At 41.3% G+C, this 12,860-nt stretch overlaps 1 protein-coding gene across 3 annotated transcripts in view; it reads left to right on the forward strand.

Annotated features, from left to right (window-relative positions):
* Window positions 1-12,860, forward strand: part of fam189a2 (family with sequence similarity 189 member A2) — a 101,034-nt gene that overhangs the window by 14,401 nt on the left and 73,773 nt on the right. For 2 of the 3 annotated variants that reach the window (XM_072258099.1, XM_072258101.1), the window contains exon 2: window positions 5,842-5,898. The exons of the other annotated variant lie outside the window; for it this stretch is intronic. In XM_072258099.1, coding sequence (XP_072114200.1) covers window positions 5,842-5,898 — 57 coding nt within the window. The remainder of the gene's footprint in view (window positions 1-5,841; window positions 5,899-12,860) is intronic. 3 annotated transcript variants of the gene reach the window in all.

Raw genomic sequence — 12,860 nt, forward strand, 5'->3', positions numbered from 1 at the left:
GGGTGGAGGAGATTTTTTTAGGAGGGATTACATGTGGGAGCTTCTTTCAGATATATTCTCATGAGCCCCATTGGGATTATTCATGACGTTTTGAAGGTGCTGTCTAATTGCCAGATAATTCCATTACCTGGGGCTAAAGTGTATCAGAGGAAGTGTGGTATTGGAATTGGTGGGGAGGTCAAGGAATGGAATCCGCAATGCAAAATGAAAGTTCCAAGCAACAGTCAAAGTTAATGGAACTGACACAACAGAGAAACTGATATCTTGAAAGCTCTGGATCCAGTGTGAAGGTATCTCTCTGTTAAACTCTGGGAACAGTTTATACTGTGCTACTGCACTAATGGACTGGTATTAGTTCAATTTCAGACAGTGTGAACACAGTCAATTCCGTCATGAAAACCAGCCTGTCCTCCATCGATTCCATCTACACTTTCCGTGCCCTTGGGAAGACCCCTCCCACCCTTGTCATTCCCTCCCCTCCACCCCCACCCACTTCCATCATAAAGAAAGGTACAGAAGTTTGAGAACAAGCTGAAGGCAGTGTTTGGACCTCTGTTGTAGCTCTTCAATAGACCTCTTGAACGCTAACAATGATTTTTTTTAATCTCTCAGTCTACCTCGTGCACCTTATTTGTTTACCTGCACTGTGCTTTGTCTGCAAACATAACACTGCATCCTGCATCTTGTTTTTGTACAACCTTGATGTACTTCTAAAGCAACATACTCTAAAATGCTGGAGAAACTCAGCAAGCCGGGCAGCATCTATGGAAATGAATAAACAGTCAAGGTGTTGGTCTGAGGCCCTTCATCAGGGCAGGAAAGGAAGGGGGAAGATGCCAGAATGAAAAGGTGGGTGGAAGGGAAGAAGGATAGCTAGAAGTTGCTAAGTGAAGCCAGGTGGGCAGGAAACATAAAGGGCTTGAGAGGCAGGAGTATAATAGGAGAGAAGAGTGGATTATAGGAGAAAGGGAAGGAGGAGGGGAACTAGGGGGAGATGATAGACGGGTGAGGAAAGTTAAGAGGCCAGAGGAAGAAGGGTGGGGGAGAGAAAAACTTTTACTGAAAGGAGAAATCAATACTTATGCCATCAGGTTGGAGGCTACCCAGATGGAATATAAGGTTTTTCTCCTTCTCCCTGAGGATGATCTCATTTTTGCCACGAGAAGTCCATGGACCAACATGTCAGAATGGGTCCACTCTCCTTTCCATCAGATTCCTTCATCTCCAGAGTGAGTCCGGAACAGAAAGTCATCCAGTGCTGGTCCAAGGAAACAACTGAGAGTCTACGTGATTGATTTGAGTCTGTAAACTGGTCCATGTTCAGAGACTTGGCTGCCAGCCTAAATGAGTGTGTCACTACCATCGCAGACTTTATCAGCAAGTGTATTGAGTACTTTGTACCAAAGAGGACAATCCAGGTGTTTCCAAACCAGAAACAGTGGATGAACTGGGAAATCCACTTCCCACTGAAGTCTAGGTCTGCAACATTCTAATCAAATGACCCTGACCTTTATAAGAAATCAAGATATGACCTCTGTAAAGCAATCAGATGCTAAGAGATAGTACCAGTCCAAAATCAAGTCTCAATCCAGCCAACAGCTGTAGTGGGGCTTACATGCTGTAGTGGGGCTTACATGCTGTAGTGGGTTACAAACAAAGAAGAACCGCATCACCAGCAACAGCACATCCATTCCTGATTACCTTAGCACATCATACGTACGTTTTGAACAGAAAGGAACAGATGTGTCACCATTCACCCTGGAAGTCTCCAGTGCACCTGAATCTACAATCATTGTCATGGACGTAAGACCAGCCTTCTGAAGGGTGAACCCGTGGAAAACATCAGACCCAGATGGTGGCTGTGGCTGTTTCCTTGGATCCTTCATGGATCATCTGGCAGTTAATTGCAGACTTTTTTAACCTCTCTCCAAGATTGTGGTTCTCTCCTGCTTTAAAAAGACCACTATCATCCTGGCACTCAAGAAAAGCAAGACAATGTATTTTAATGACTATCGCCCAGTGACTCTAACATCTGGCATCATGAAAGTACTTTGCGAGGCTGGTCATGGCACACATCAACTCCTGCTTTCTAGACAACAGTGACCTACTGCAATTTGCCTACTACTGAAACTGGTCTGCAGCTGACACTCGTTTCCCTGGCCCCTCGCTCATCTCTGGAGCATCTGGACCTGAGTCACCTTCATCAGACAATTCTTTATTGAGTACACCTTTACCTTCAATACTATTATTCCAAACAAACTCATCACCAAACTCTGGATGCTGGGGCTTAGTGCCTCCTTCTGCAACTAGATCCTTGACTTTCTGACCAACAAATTCAGTAAGAATGAGCAGCACCGCCTCTGCCATGATTATTCTAATCATTGGTACTCCACAAGTTTGTGTCCTCAGCCCTCTACACGTGATTGTGTGGCCAGATTCTGCTCGAAGTCCATCTACAGTTCTGAAGATGATAGCACTGTAGTGGGTTGCATCTCCAATAATGATGAATTGGAGTATGGGAAGGAGATAGAATTCTCAGTGAAATAATGTAATGACAACAATCTTTCCCTCAACGTCAACAAAAAAGCTAGTTATTGACTTCAGAAAGGGGGGCAGTGCAAATGCTCTTGCTTGCGTTAACACTGTTGATGTGGTGGTTGAGAGCTTCCAGTTGCTAGATGTGAATATCATCCCAAAAGCTTGTCCTTGTCTCACTATGTTGATGTGATGGCCAAAAGAGCTTACAAACACCACTACTTTCTCAGGAGGCTAAAGAAATTTGGCTTGTCACTGTCAACTCTTTTCCAATTGTTGTCAATACAGCATAGAAAGCTTTTTGTCTGATGTATAACAGCTTGGTATGGCAACTGCTCTGTGTGCGACCACAAGGATCTGCAGAGGATTGTGAACACATTGCTCAGTACATCACAGGAACCAGTCTCCCCTCTAAGGATTCTGTCTATGCTTCTTTCTGCCTCAGTAAAGCCTCAGTATAATCAAATACCCCACTAACTCTTGTTAATCTCTTTTCTTCCCTCTCCCATCAGGCAGAAGATACAAAAACCTGAAAGCATGTACGACAAGGCCTAAAGGCAACTTCTATCTCACTGCTATCAGACGTTTGAAGGGACTTCTTGTATATTAAAATAGACTCTTGGCCTCACAATGTGGACACATGGCCAAGTGTTTAAGGCATTTGACTAGCGATCTGAAGGTCGTGAGTTCGAGCCCCAGCCGAGGCAACGTGTTGTGTCTTTGAGCAAGGCACTTAATCACACATTGCTCTGCGACGACACCAGTGCCAAGCTGTATGGGTCCTAATGCCCTTCCCTTGGACAACATCGGTGTCATGGAGAGGGGAGACTTGCAGCATAGGCAACTGCCTGTCTTCCATACAACCTTGCCCAGGCCTGTGCCCTGGAGTGTGAAGACTTTCCAGGCGCAGATCCATGGTCTCGCAAGACTAATGGCCTCACAATCTATTTTGTTATGATCTTGCACTTTATGATCCTGGTCTGCATTTTTGGTAGCTTTTACAATTTACTCTGCATTGTTAAAGCTTTACCTTAGCTCAATGCACTGTGCAATGATTTGATCTGTGTAACAGTATGCAAGACAAGAATTTCACTCTATTTTGATACATCTGACAAAAATAAACCAATATCAATGCCAAGACTTCAGAGGAGATTTATGGGACGAGGGTCGGAGTCATGGAGAGAGTATGAGTAAGTTAAGACTTCTTCATTTAGCGAGTAGGAGAACGAGGGGTGATATTATAGAGGTGCATAAAATCATGAGGCATATGGACAGGGTGAATGCATGCAGTATATATTCCCAGGGTTGTGTAATCAAGAGCCGGAGACATAGGTTTAAAGTGAGAGAGGAGAGATCCCCGATGAGCAACTTTTTCCACGTAGAGGGTGGTTATTCATGGAATCAGCTGCCAAAGGAAGTGCTTGAAGCAGAGAAGTTACTTGGACAGGTGTTACTTGGACAGGTGCGTGAATAGAACATGTTGATATGGGCAATATGCATGCAAATGAGACTACCTTAGCTAGAAATCTTGGCATGGGCCAGTTGGGCAGAATGAGTTTCTGTGTTCTATGACTCTAAGAGCAGGAGCTGGCCATAGGACTGAATTGCAATTATAAGACTTTCTACATCAACTCTGCATTCCTTCCTGATCCTGCCCCTTCCATTGCCTGGAATGTTGTCCATCTTGCCCTGTGGCAGGAATATAGCCAACAACAGCCTCCTGGGTTTGAGAATTCCAGACTCTCAATACACGCTTGAGGAAGTTTCCCTGTATCTTGGTCCAAAAATGTGAAGTTTCCCTGCTCCAAACTAGCCACACTCTTTCAAACAGAATCTATTATCAGATCTAAAGTTTTTTAGGATTATGTGCACAATACCTACCTAGTTGCATGCACATCAAGACATGCACTTGGATGAGATGATGTATTCTGATCAACCTTCTGGATAGCTAGAAAATATAGATTATGGGACACATTGTATCTGAGTCTTAAAGTGCCACTTTGCAGATTTCTCCTGGAAAACTAAATCAGCAATAATCTTCAGATTCAAGATGCTCGCTGGACAATTTGGTCAAATAGTGGAATTTAATTGTGTTCCATTGTTAGATATTAGAGCAAGCTGAAGTAATACAAATGTTGGTTAAGGGAAGGCAGGTTTATTTGTATTGCACTTTTCAAATACAGGGCTCTACATAGAACAAGATATAAAAACCAAACATCAAATTTCAGACAATATAATGAGAATAAAATCACACACAAAAATAAATAAATAAAAATTGCAGTGCAGGGCATTCTACTTAAAAGCTACAGCAAAAAGAAAAAGTTTCAGGCCTTGAGTTAAAAGAGCTTAAAGTCAGGGCAGACTTCAGATCACCTGCAAGGTTATAGTAACTAAAAGCTGCTGCACCAGGTTTAGTTTTGACCCTGGGATGGTAAGCAAACCCACCCCAGATGACCTGAGAGCTCGGGAAGGTTCACAATGCAACAAGAGATCGGAGACGTATTTTGGCCCCAGACCATTCAGTGCTTTATAAAGCAGTAGTAATGTTTCAAAGTCAGTCCTTGGATGGACAGGAAGCCGGTGTGGAGTGATGTATTCGACTTTCTTGGTCTTAGTGAGGACTCCAGCAGCAGTGTTCTGAAAGGCACAGTGCTGGTTATTGCAAATTCAAGGGCAGTGCATATAGTTTTGGTCTTGATTTACTTTCTTAGCAAGCAATACAAAGAAGTTAAATTAGATTGTCCCTGTGATGAGGGGGTTGTTGGGTGATGGGGTCCTTCTCTGAACCTCCTGTTGACTATTGTGGGATCATGTGAGAAGGATGTCCACTCTGTTGGGGAAGTTTCTGAGTAAGGGAAAGCCCATCAGGTTGTGATGAGAAGGGATTACTTCCAAAGATTTTTGAATGTCCTGTATTTTCTGCCCTAGAAACCTGCGAATGCCTAGTTGCTAAGAGTATTTAAGAAATTTTGGGCTACTGGGGAATTGGGAGTTGAGGGGATCAGACAGGAAAATGTAGCTGACATCAAAGATCTGATCTGGTATGACCTTAATGAATAACAAAGGATACTTGAGGGAACATGTGGCCTTTCATCTGAATCTCTTGGTTACAAACTCTTGCATATCATGTAATTTCTTCAATTACAGCCCTTTGTGAATTTGAACACCTCTGTCAAATGTATTAACCTCAAGCTCCAAATAACCAGTTAAAATGCAAGTTATAACTTTTTAATCCCCATTTACATTAGTTGTCCATCTGAACATGAGGACAACTTCTCTGACTTGGAGTTTGTTTTTCATTTACAGGTAATTCTTTCAGGCATCCTGGGATTAACCACATGGAAAAGGCCAATGCTGCTTTTGGTAGGCAAGATTTGATTTTCTCTGTCTCCCTCAAACCAATTGGTATGGTTGGGCTTACAACTGAAGCACAGAAAGAGTTCCTTCAGCCCATTAAGATTGTTTTGGGTCTTTAAAACATGGATCTATTAATAACCTTTTCCATTTCTCCATCATAAAATTTGCTTGAACTCTTGTTTTATCACAAGCATCAGGCCCACTACCGCTGCAAAATCCTCCTTTGAAAGATTTATCTAATTGCCTTTTGAAAATTACTGTTGAGTCTGCTTCCACTACCTAATCCAGATCACAAATCATGTTAAAAATGTTTGCCTGCTCTTGCTTCACAAGACTAATTTTTCTTATCCAATAAATAACGTTACACTGCCTTTCTCTACTTGCATCTGTAATTTCATATCAGAAAAGGCTTTAGTCCCAGAGTTTGAATTCTGTTTCCATCTATTATTTGCTACATAATAGAAGGGTCTTGAAGCTTAGTGTACAGAATTTAAATCAAGGATCCATCAATAACCTTTTCCATTTCTCCATCGTAAAACTTGTTTGACTGCTTAAGTATCTGGTGTAAAGACTCCTGTCCTGCACAAAATTGGAGGTGGGCCAGCAAGTTGGACAGATAAATCTTTGCCCAAGGACTACTTTATCTAGCAATGTAGCCCAATGCTGAATCATTTCCATGAGGAGAGTAATCAGCAAACACTTTTATTAATTTTTTTTGTCTGCCTTGGAAGGCCTCTGCTGCAATTTGTTGTTGCATGTTTTCACCTGCCTGTCCCCAATGTTCTTGAATTGCCTCCCCAAATTACTCCTCTTCCCTCCTTCGGAATATGCCTGAGAATTTACCTATAGCCAAACTAATGATCACCCACCATAAAATCAGAAAATACTGAAAATGCTCCAGGCAGCATCCATGGAGGAAGAAACAGTTGATGTTTCAGCATCTGTCCATGGATATTACTTGGCTTAGGTTTTCTGTTTGTATGTCAGGTTTCCAGCATCCAGAGTGTTTTTATTTCAAACTGCTGTCCCAACTCAAACATGGCACACTCTTCAACCCAAACTATGCGATGTCCGGGGATGTGTTTCCATTATGTGAGGGCAGTGGCTCTTATCATGGGCCATATGGCCCTCCAGGGGGTCATGCTGGATTTCACGGGGGCCACAAGTTAAAGAAACAAGAAACATAGGGCCACAGGAGTTTCTGAATGGGCCATGTTACTGTTTTAATGAGATATTACTAAAATATATAAGTAAAAAAGAAGTGAATATATGTAACTTATTTGGAACCCTGAATGAACTGAATGGGAAAATATGCTGGATGATGCAAATGAGGCAGCAGAACAGCTTAGTCTGTGTGTGTAAAGAGGTGGGGGGGGGGAGGGATGCCACATCAAGTGTTATCTCTGCTCCTGCGTAACCATGCACAAATCACCTTTCACACCCAGAGTGGCCCGTGGAGCCCCGCTTCACTTCCATCCCCAAATCACAATTGGGCTGCCTGCAGCAAGGCCAGTCTGTGAGTATTCTGCAGGAGGCTGGTTCTACTGGCGTTCCACTGACCGGTAGTTGTTATGATGCATATAAAATGTGACAAGACGGCTACAGTTACTGCAGTGGGGTCATTTGCCAGAAACGGCTAAACTGCAGAAAGGCAAGAATGCGTGAAGTCTACCACTGCATCTTCCATTAAATCCCTGATACTTACCATATTTTGAAAGGAAGTTCAATTTGCTCTTCTTGGTGAGTCCACGCCCTTTATTACATATTTTGGCCAGTGAGGAAACGCAATTTGCCAGGGAATTTAAGACAGATACCAAAGTTTCAAAAAGTTTAAAGAGGTCAAGAGCTATTTTTGGAACACAATATTCCGGTGGAAAATATAATGGTTTCTGCAACTGATGGTGCTGCTTTGATAGTAGGAGATACAGAGGATTCTTTGCTCACTTAAAAAATACTGTGCCTGATTTTTTTTTTGGATATACTGTTCCATCCACTGTCAACACTTGGTTGCAAGAAAATTGGGAGGACATTTGCACCTCTACCGTTGTAATAATGGCTGTCAATTCCATCAAATTAAATGCACTTCAAGATCGTCTTTATTGACAACTTTGTGAAGAAAATGAAGAACATTTTGAACTACTAATGCATACAGTGGTCTGATGGTTATCAAAAGGTAATTGTATTTGCCACTTTGTTGCACTTCAGGATAGTATTGTGGCATTTCTAAGTGATAAACACCTTGGAAGCAAATTGTTGCTGCTAAGTCTGACATATTTACCTGTTAGATATATTTAAAAACTGAATTTATCATACAAAAAGTTGCAAGGAAAAAACTGCAATTTCATATCCTGCAAAGAGGCTATTGCTGAATGTGAACGATGTTGGCCCCACGTTGCAAGAACGTCTACTTGAGCTGCAGAGTGATACAACAGCTCACGCAAAGTTCAAATGCAGCAGGAAAATTTCTGGACCAGGAGTGATATTCAAAATAAGTTCCCACAGCTCTGGGAGATAGCAAAAATGTTTTAAATTGGATTTCCCACCTCTTATCTTACTGAATGTGGTTTTGGTCAAGCTTTTCACCAGCTATCAAAAACTCGCAACCACCTTGATGTTGTGAAAGGAGGGTGACCTTTCATTATCTTCAACTGAGTTGCAACCAGATATTCAAAACTCATTACTTTACATCAGCCACAAGGATTACACTTAATATCTGAAGTAACAATATTAAGCGCTTTTCTGTTGGAACAATATTATATTGTATATATTATAAAATAAAGTATCATTTTCAGAACTTTGAAACAGTTTTATTTTTCATGCACATCATATACCTATAAGCTGTTAAAACATAAATATTGACTGTATATTAGAATAATTAGTACAGTTGACAAAAAAAACTTCAGCGACTAGCAGAGACTATGGCAGGTGAGGGCCACACAGGTAAGTGAAAGTCATAAGTGGGTCAAAAGCAGGAAAAGGTTGTGGACCAGTGTGTGGGGGGGGGGGCTGCATAAACACTAGATGTTCTTGTGCAGTACACAGCTTTGTGATGTTAAAGACTAGAGAAAATTATTGATGAATTGAATGCAATATGTCAAATGAAATGGGATTTTCTACAACACCGCAACAGGTCTCTTTGCTTCCCCCGTTAACAACAACTTCCCTAAACAAGTGCATGCAATGTTAGTTAATCCCTGCTTCATCTGGTAGATCCTGGAGTCATACAGCCGAGCATTTACAGTCCAGGAGAACCTGCAGAATGACAATGGGGCCGTGCTGGCGAAGGTGAAGCTGCACTGCAGATGGTTAGAGTTGGCCTCATTTCTTGAAAAAATGTTGCTGTGATCTGCAGATCCCAGTTCCTAAGCAGTGAAAGGCTTGTATTTCTCTGCTGCCTTTTCACAGTCTCTGGGCATCGATCCTGCTTCACAACCATTCACATGTTTTCACTGTTACCCACACAATATTAGTGATTTCTTTTCCTGGACAATAACACTACTGTTGGTTACCTAACTGAAAGGCTTCGGTCACTTTACATGCAAATAAAGTAGGAACCATATACTAAGTTATTTTGGCGATCAAAATAATTCTTGCAGTCATTTTGACACACTCTAATATCTGTAAGAAATGTGAGAAAGTATAATTTTTGTGAAAGGCAGATTTAGATTACACAATATTACTTACTACATTGGCTAGGAGGCATCGAGGGCAGTGGGATGGTAGTAATGTAATTTCTGTTGAGTACTGTAATGTAATGTTAGTTCCTTACTAGCCTGAATCATCCATCTCTTCCAGTGATCATGTGCAAGAACCTACAGGTATTAGTTTTCACCTCTTCCAGCTTTTGGGACGTTTTGTCTCACGACTTCCTTACTCCAGTTGCCTACTCCTGGTCAAACATTTAAATTTTCCCTCAAAATTAGCAACAGGCGTATTTAAAGAAAATGAAGATTTATAAAAAAAAAAGTCTTTTGTTGGTCATAACAGGTAACTGTTTAATTCCTGATGATTTAGGATAATTCTAGAGTGTTGAGAATGCTACTGTCAATATGTTTCCTTTGATATTTGGTAACAGCCATGTATTGGTGGTTAGTGTGTTCACTTCCTTCTAACAAAGGATATGAGTTTGAGTCCCACTTTAGCGGGGGTTAATTTAAATTTTTTAATGGCAGCATTGAATTTACAACTTATAAAATATGATTCTATGTTTTTAATAGATATTGGAGCTTAAAAAATTTGGTTGCAGGGAATCAGAAATAAAAAGAGAAAATGCTAGGAGTCTTAACAGAGCAACACATACGAAATGTTGGAGGAGCTCAGCAGGTTATGTGGCATTTATGAAAATTGGGCCAAGAACCTCCTTCATGACTGGAAATGAAGGGGAAGATGCCAAAATAAAGTGAATAGAGGGGAACAAGGACTAGCTAGAAGGTGATAGGTGAGCCAAGTGGGTGGGAAAGGTTAAAGGGCTAGAGAAGAATGAATCTGATGGGAGAAAGCAAAGAAGAGGGGAGACCATGGGGAGGTGATAGGCAGGTGATGTACAGGTCGGGCAGTATCTGTGGATAGAGAAACAGGTAATAAATTAACCGGGGGAGGTGATAGGCAGGTAATGTACATCTCAGGCAGTATCTGTGGATAGAGAAACAGGTAATAAATTAACCAGGGGGAGGTGATAGGCAGGTGATGTACAGGTCAGGCAGTATCTGTGGAAAGAGAAACAGGTAATAAATTCTTTCAGTGCAACCAAAATGTTCTCCTTGTTATTACTTTCACAAGTATTGCTAGTACTGCTGTTTTTATTTTGTATGTAGAGCGGATTTAAATGTAATTCCTTCAGATCTCAGGAAGAATGAAATAGCTCTGTGCTACAATTAGGAGGAACATTGTTAATTCTGAAATAGTTTATAGTTTTCTTCCCTGCATTTAAAGGATCTGATCATCATGAACTAGACTAGTATTTATTACCCATCTCTAATTGCCCTTGAACTGAATGACTTATTCTAGAGTGTAGCTCTTCTTGTCCCCTTTAGTAGAAATTGTGGATTCTTTCATTGGCAGTGAGAAAGACAGTGAGAGAGTAGTTGATAGTCAATGGGTTCCCACATGGATCAGACTGAGTAAAGAAAGGCAACAGATTTGTATCCATAATCAACATTAGTGAATCAGTTGAGGATTTGCATCAAATCCATAATTTTTTTAACTTCTATTTTATTTCAGAATTTAAGTAACAGAATTTAAATTCCCTGGCTGCAGTAGGAATTTGAACTTGTATCTCCAGCTCATTTTCCAGTTCTCTGGATCATAAGTCTAGTGTACTGGCCCACACTGATGCATGTCAGACTTTTATTTTGGTAGACCCAGTGACCTCATGCTATCATATTTTTGTTGATATCCACCCTGAGTAACTTTGCTTTGATGTACTGTATGTGTAAGAAGACGGGATGACTGCAGGTTGAGATGGGTTGAACACCTGAAATGGCATCACATCCAGCAGCCATCCCTCCTATTGCCTGCTATTTCTCAGCCTGCCTTCTCCCTTTCATTTGAGTTACACTGAACTCTGCATCAGAACTACTGTGTACAGATGTGGTTGCCGTGCTCTCGGAAGGATAGAGAGGTGCTGAGGGCTTGTTATTTTGAAGGTGTAAATCCAAGCTGTTTGGGTAAGTTGTCCAAATTTGGAAAACGGTTTGCTTCCTAATACAGAACAGTACAGTACAGGAACAGCCCCTTCGGTCCATAATTTTACACCAAACTAATTAAGATAGTTCTAAGTGTCTATATACAATAATCCGATCTACCTATATAATGGCATATCCCTCGATTCTCTACACATCCACTTGTAAGAACCTCTTCAATATCTTTATCATATTTGCCTTCAGTATCATCCCTGGCAGTGCATACCAGGCTCCCACCACTCTCTGTGTTTTTTAAAAAAATAAATAAATAAAAAATAAAAAAATAAACAATCCTTTGAGCTTACCCCTCTCACCTTTCAATCCTAGTAAAAAGATACCAGCTGTCTACTCTATCTGTTCCACTCATAATTTTATCAAAGTCCATCAGCTCTGTCCTCAGCCTCAGCCACTCCAGAGAAAACGACCTGAGATTGTCCAACCTCCCTTTATGGCACATGTTCTCTAATCCAGGCAACAGCACCCTCTCCAGAGCCTCCACATCCTTCCTAAAACAAAGCAACCAGATTTGTATGCGATACTCCAGACGAGGCCGAGGCAAAGTTTTGTCAAGCTGCAACGTAGCTCCCAGACTCCTGAACTCAGTGCTTGAAATAATAAAGAATGCCATATGCCACCTTTAACACCCTGTCAGCCTGTGCTGCCACTTCCATGGAGCTATGGACTTGGACCTTAAGATCCCACTGTACATCAGAGGAATAGTTAGCAGGAGATAGGGAGGCTTCTGCAGAAGATTTCAGTGCTTGCGGCTTTGGTAATTTAGAAGGCAGGTATTACAGCCCAAACTCTGACCTATAACCTATTCGTGAGAGAAGTGACTGTTTGGAAGCTGGTCCCTATTAAATGAAACCCCTGAATTATGGAGTTGCAGAAGATTTGGAACTTGTATAATGCCTTATTGATATTTCAAAGCTCTTTACAGCCAAGGAAGTACTTTCAAAGCATTAATGTTACAATACAGAAAACAGTGTGGCAAATTTGTGCAGAGTAGGCTCCCAAAAACAGGTCATTAATTTTATCATACTCCAATAAGATGCTAACAGCAAAAAGCCATCATTTGCAATATCATCTGCTGTTTCTCAGCATGCCTTCTCCCTTTCATTTGAGTTGCACTGAAAGAGCTGGAAAGAGCACAGAGTATTTATGTAATGTTGACGAAGTTATAGGGGTAATTTGGGCAGGCTTGGACCTTATTCCTTGTACTGTGGGAGACGGGGATGACCTTATAAAAGGCCCACATGCAGGATTCCCATAGGTTAACTTGCAGAC

This window comes from Mobula birostris, chromosome 5 (genome assembly GCF_030028105.1).
Source record: "Mobula birostris isolate sMobBir1 chromosome 5, sMobBir1.hap1, whole genome shotgun sequence".
NCBI classification, from domain to species: Eukaryota; Metazoa; Chordata; class Chondrichthyes; order Myliobatiformes; family Myliobatidae; genus Mobula; species Mobula birostris.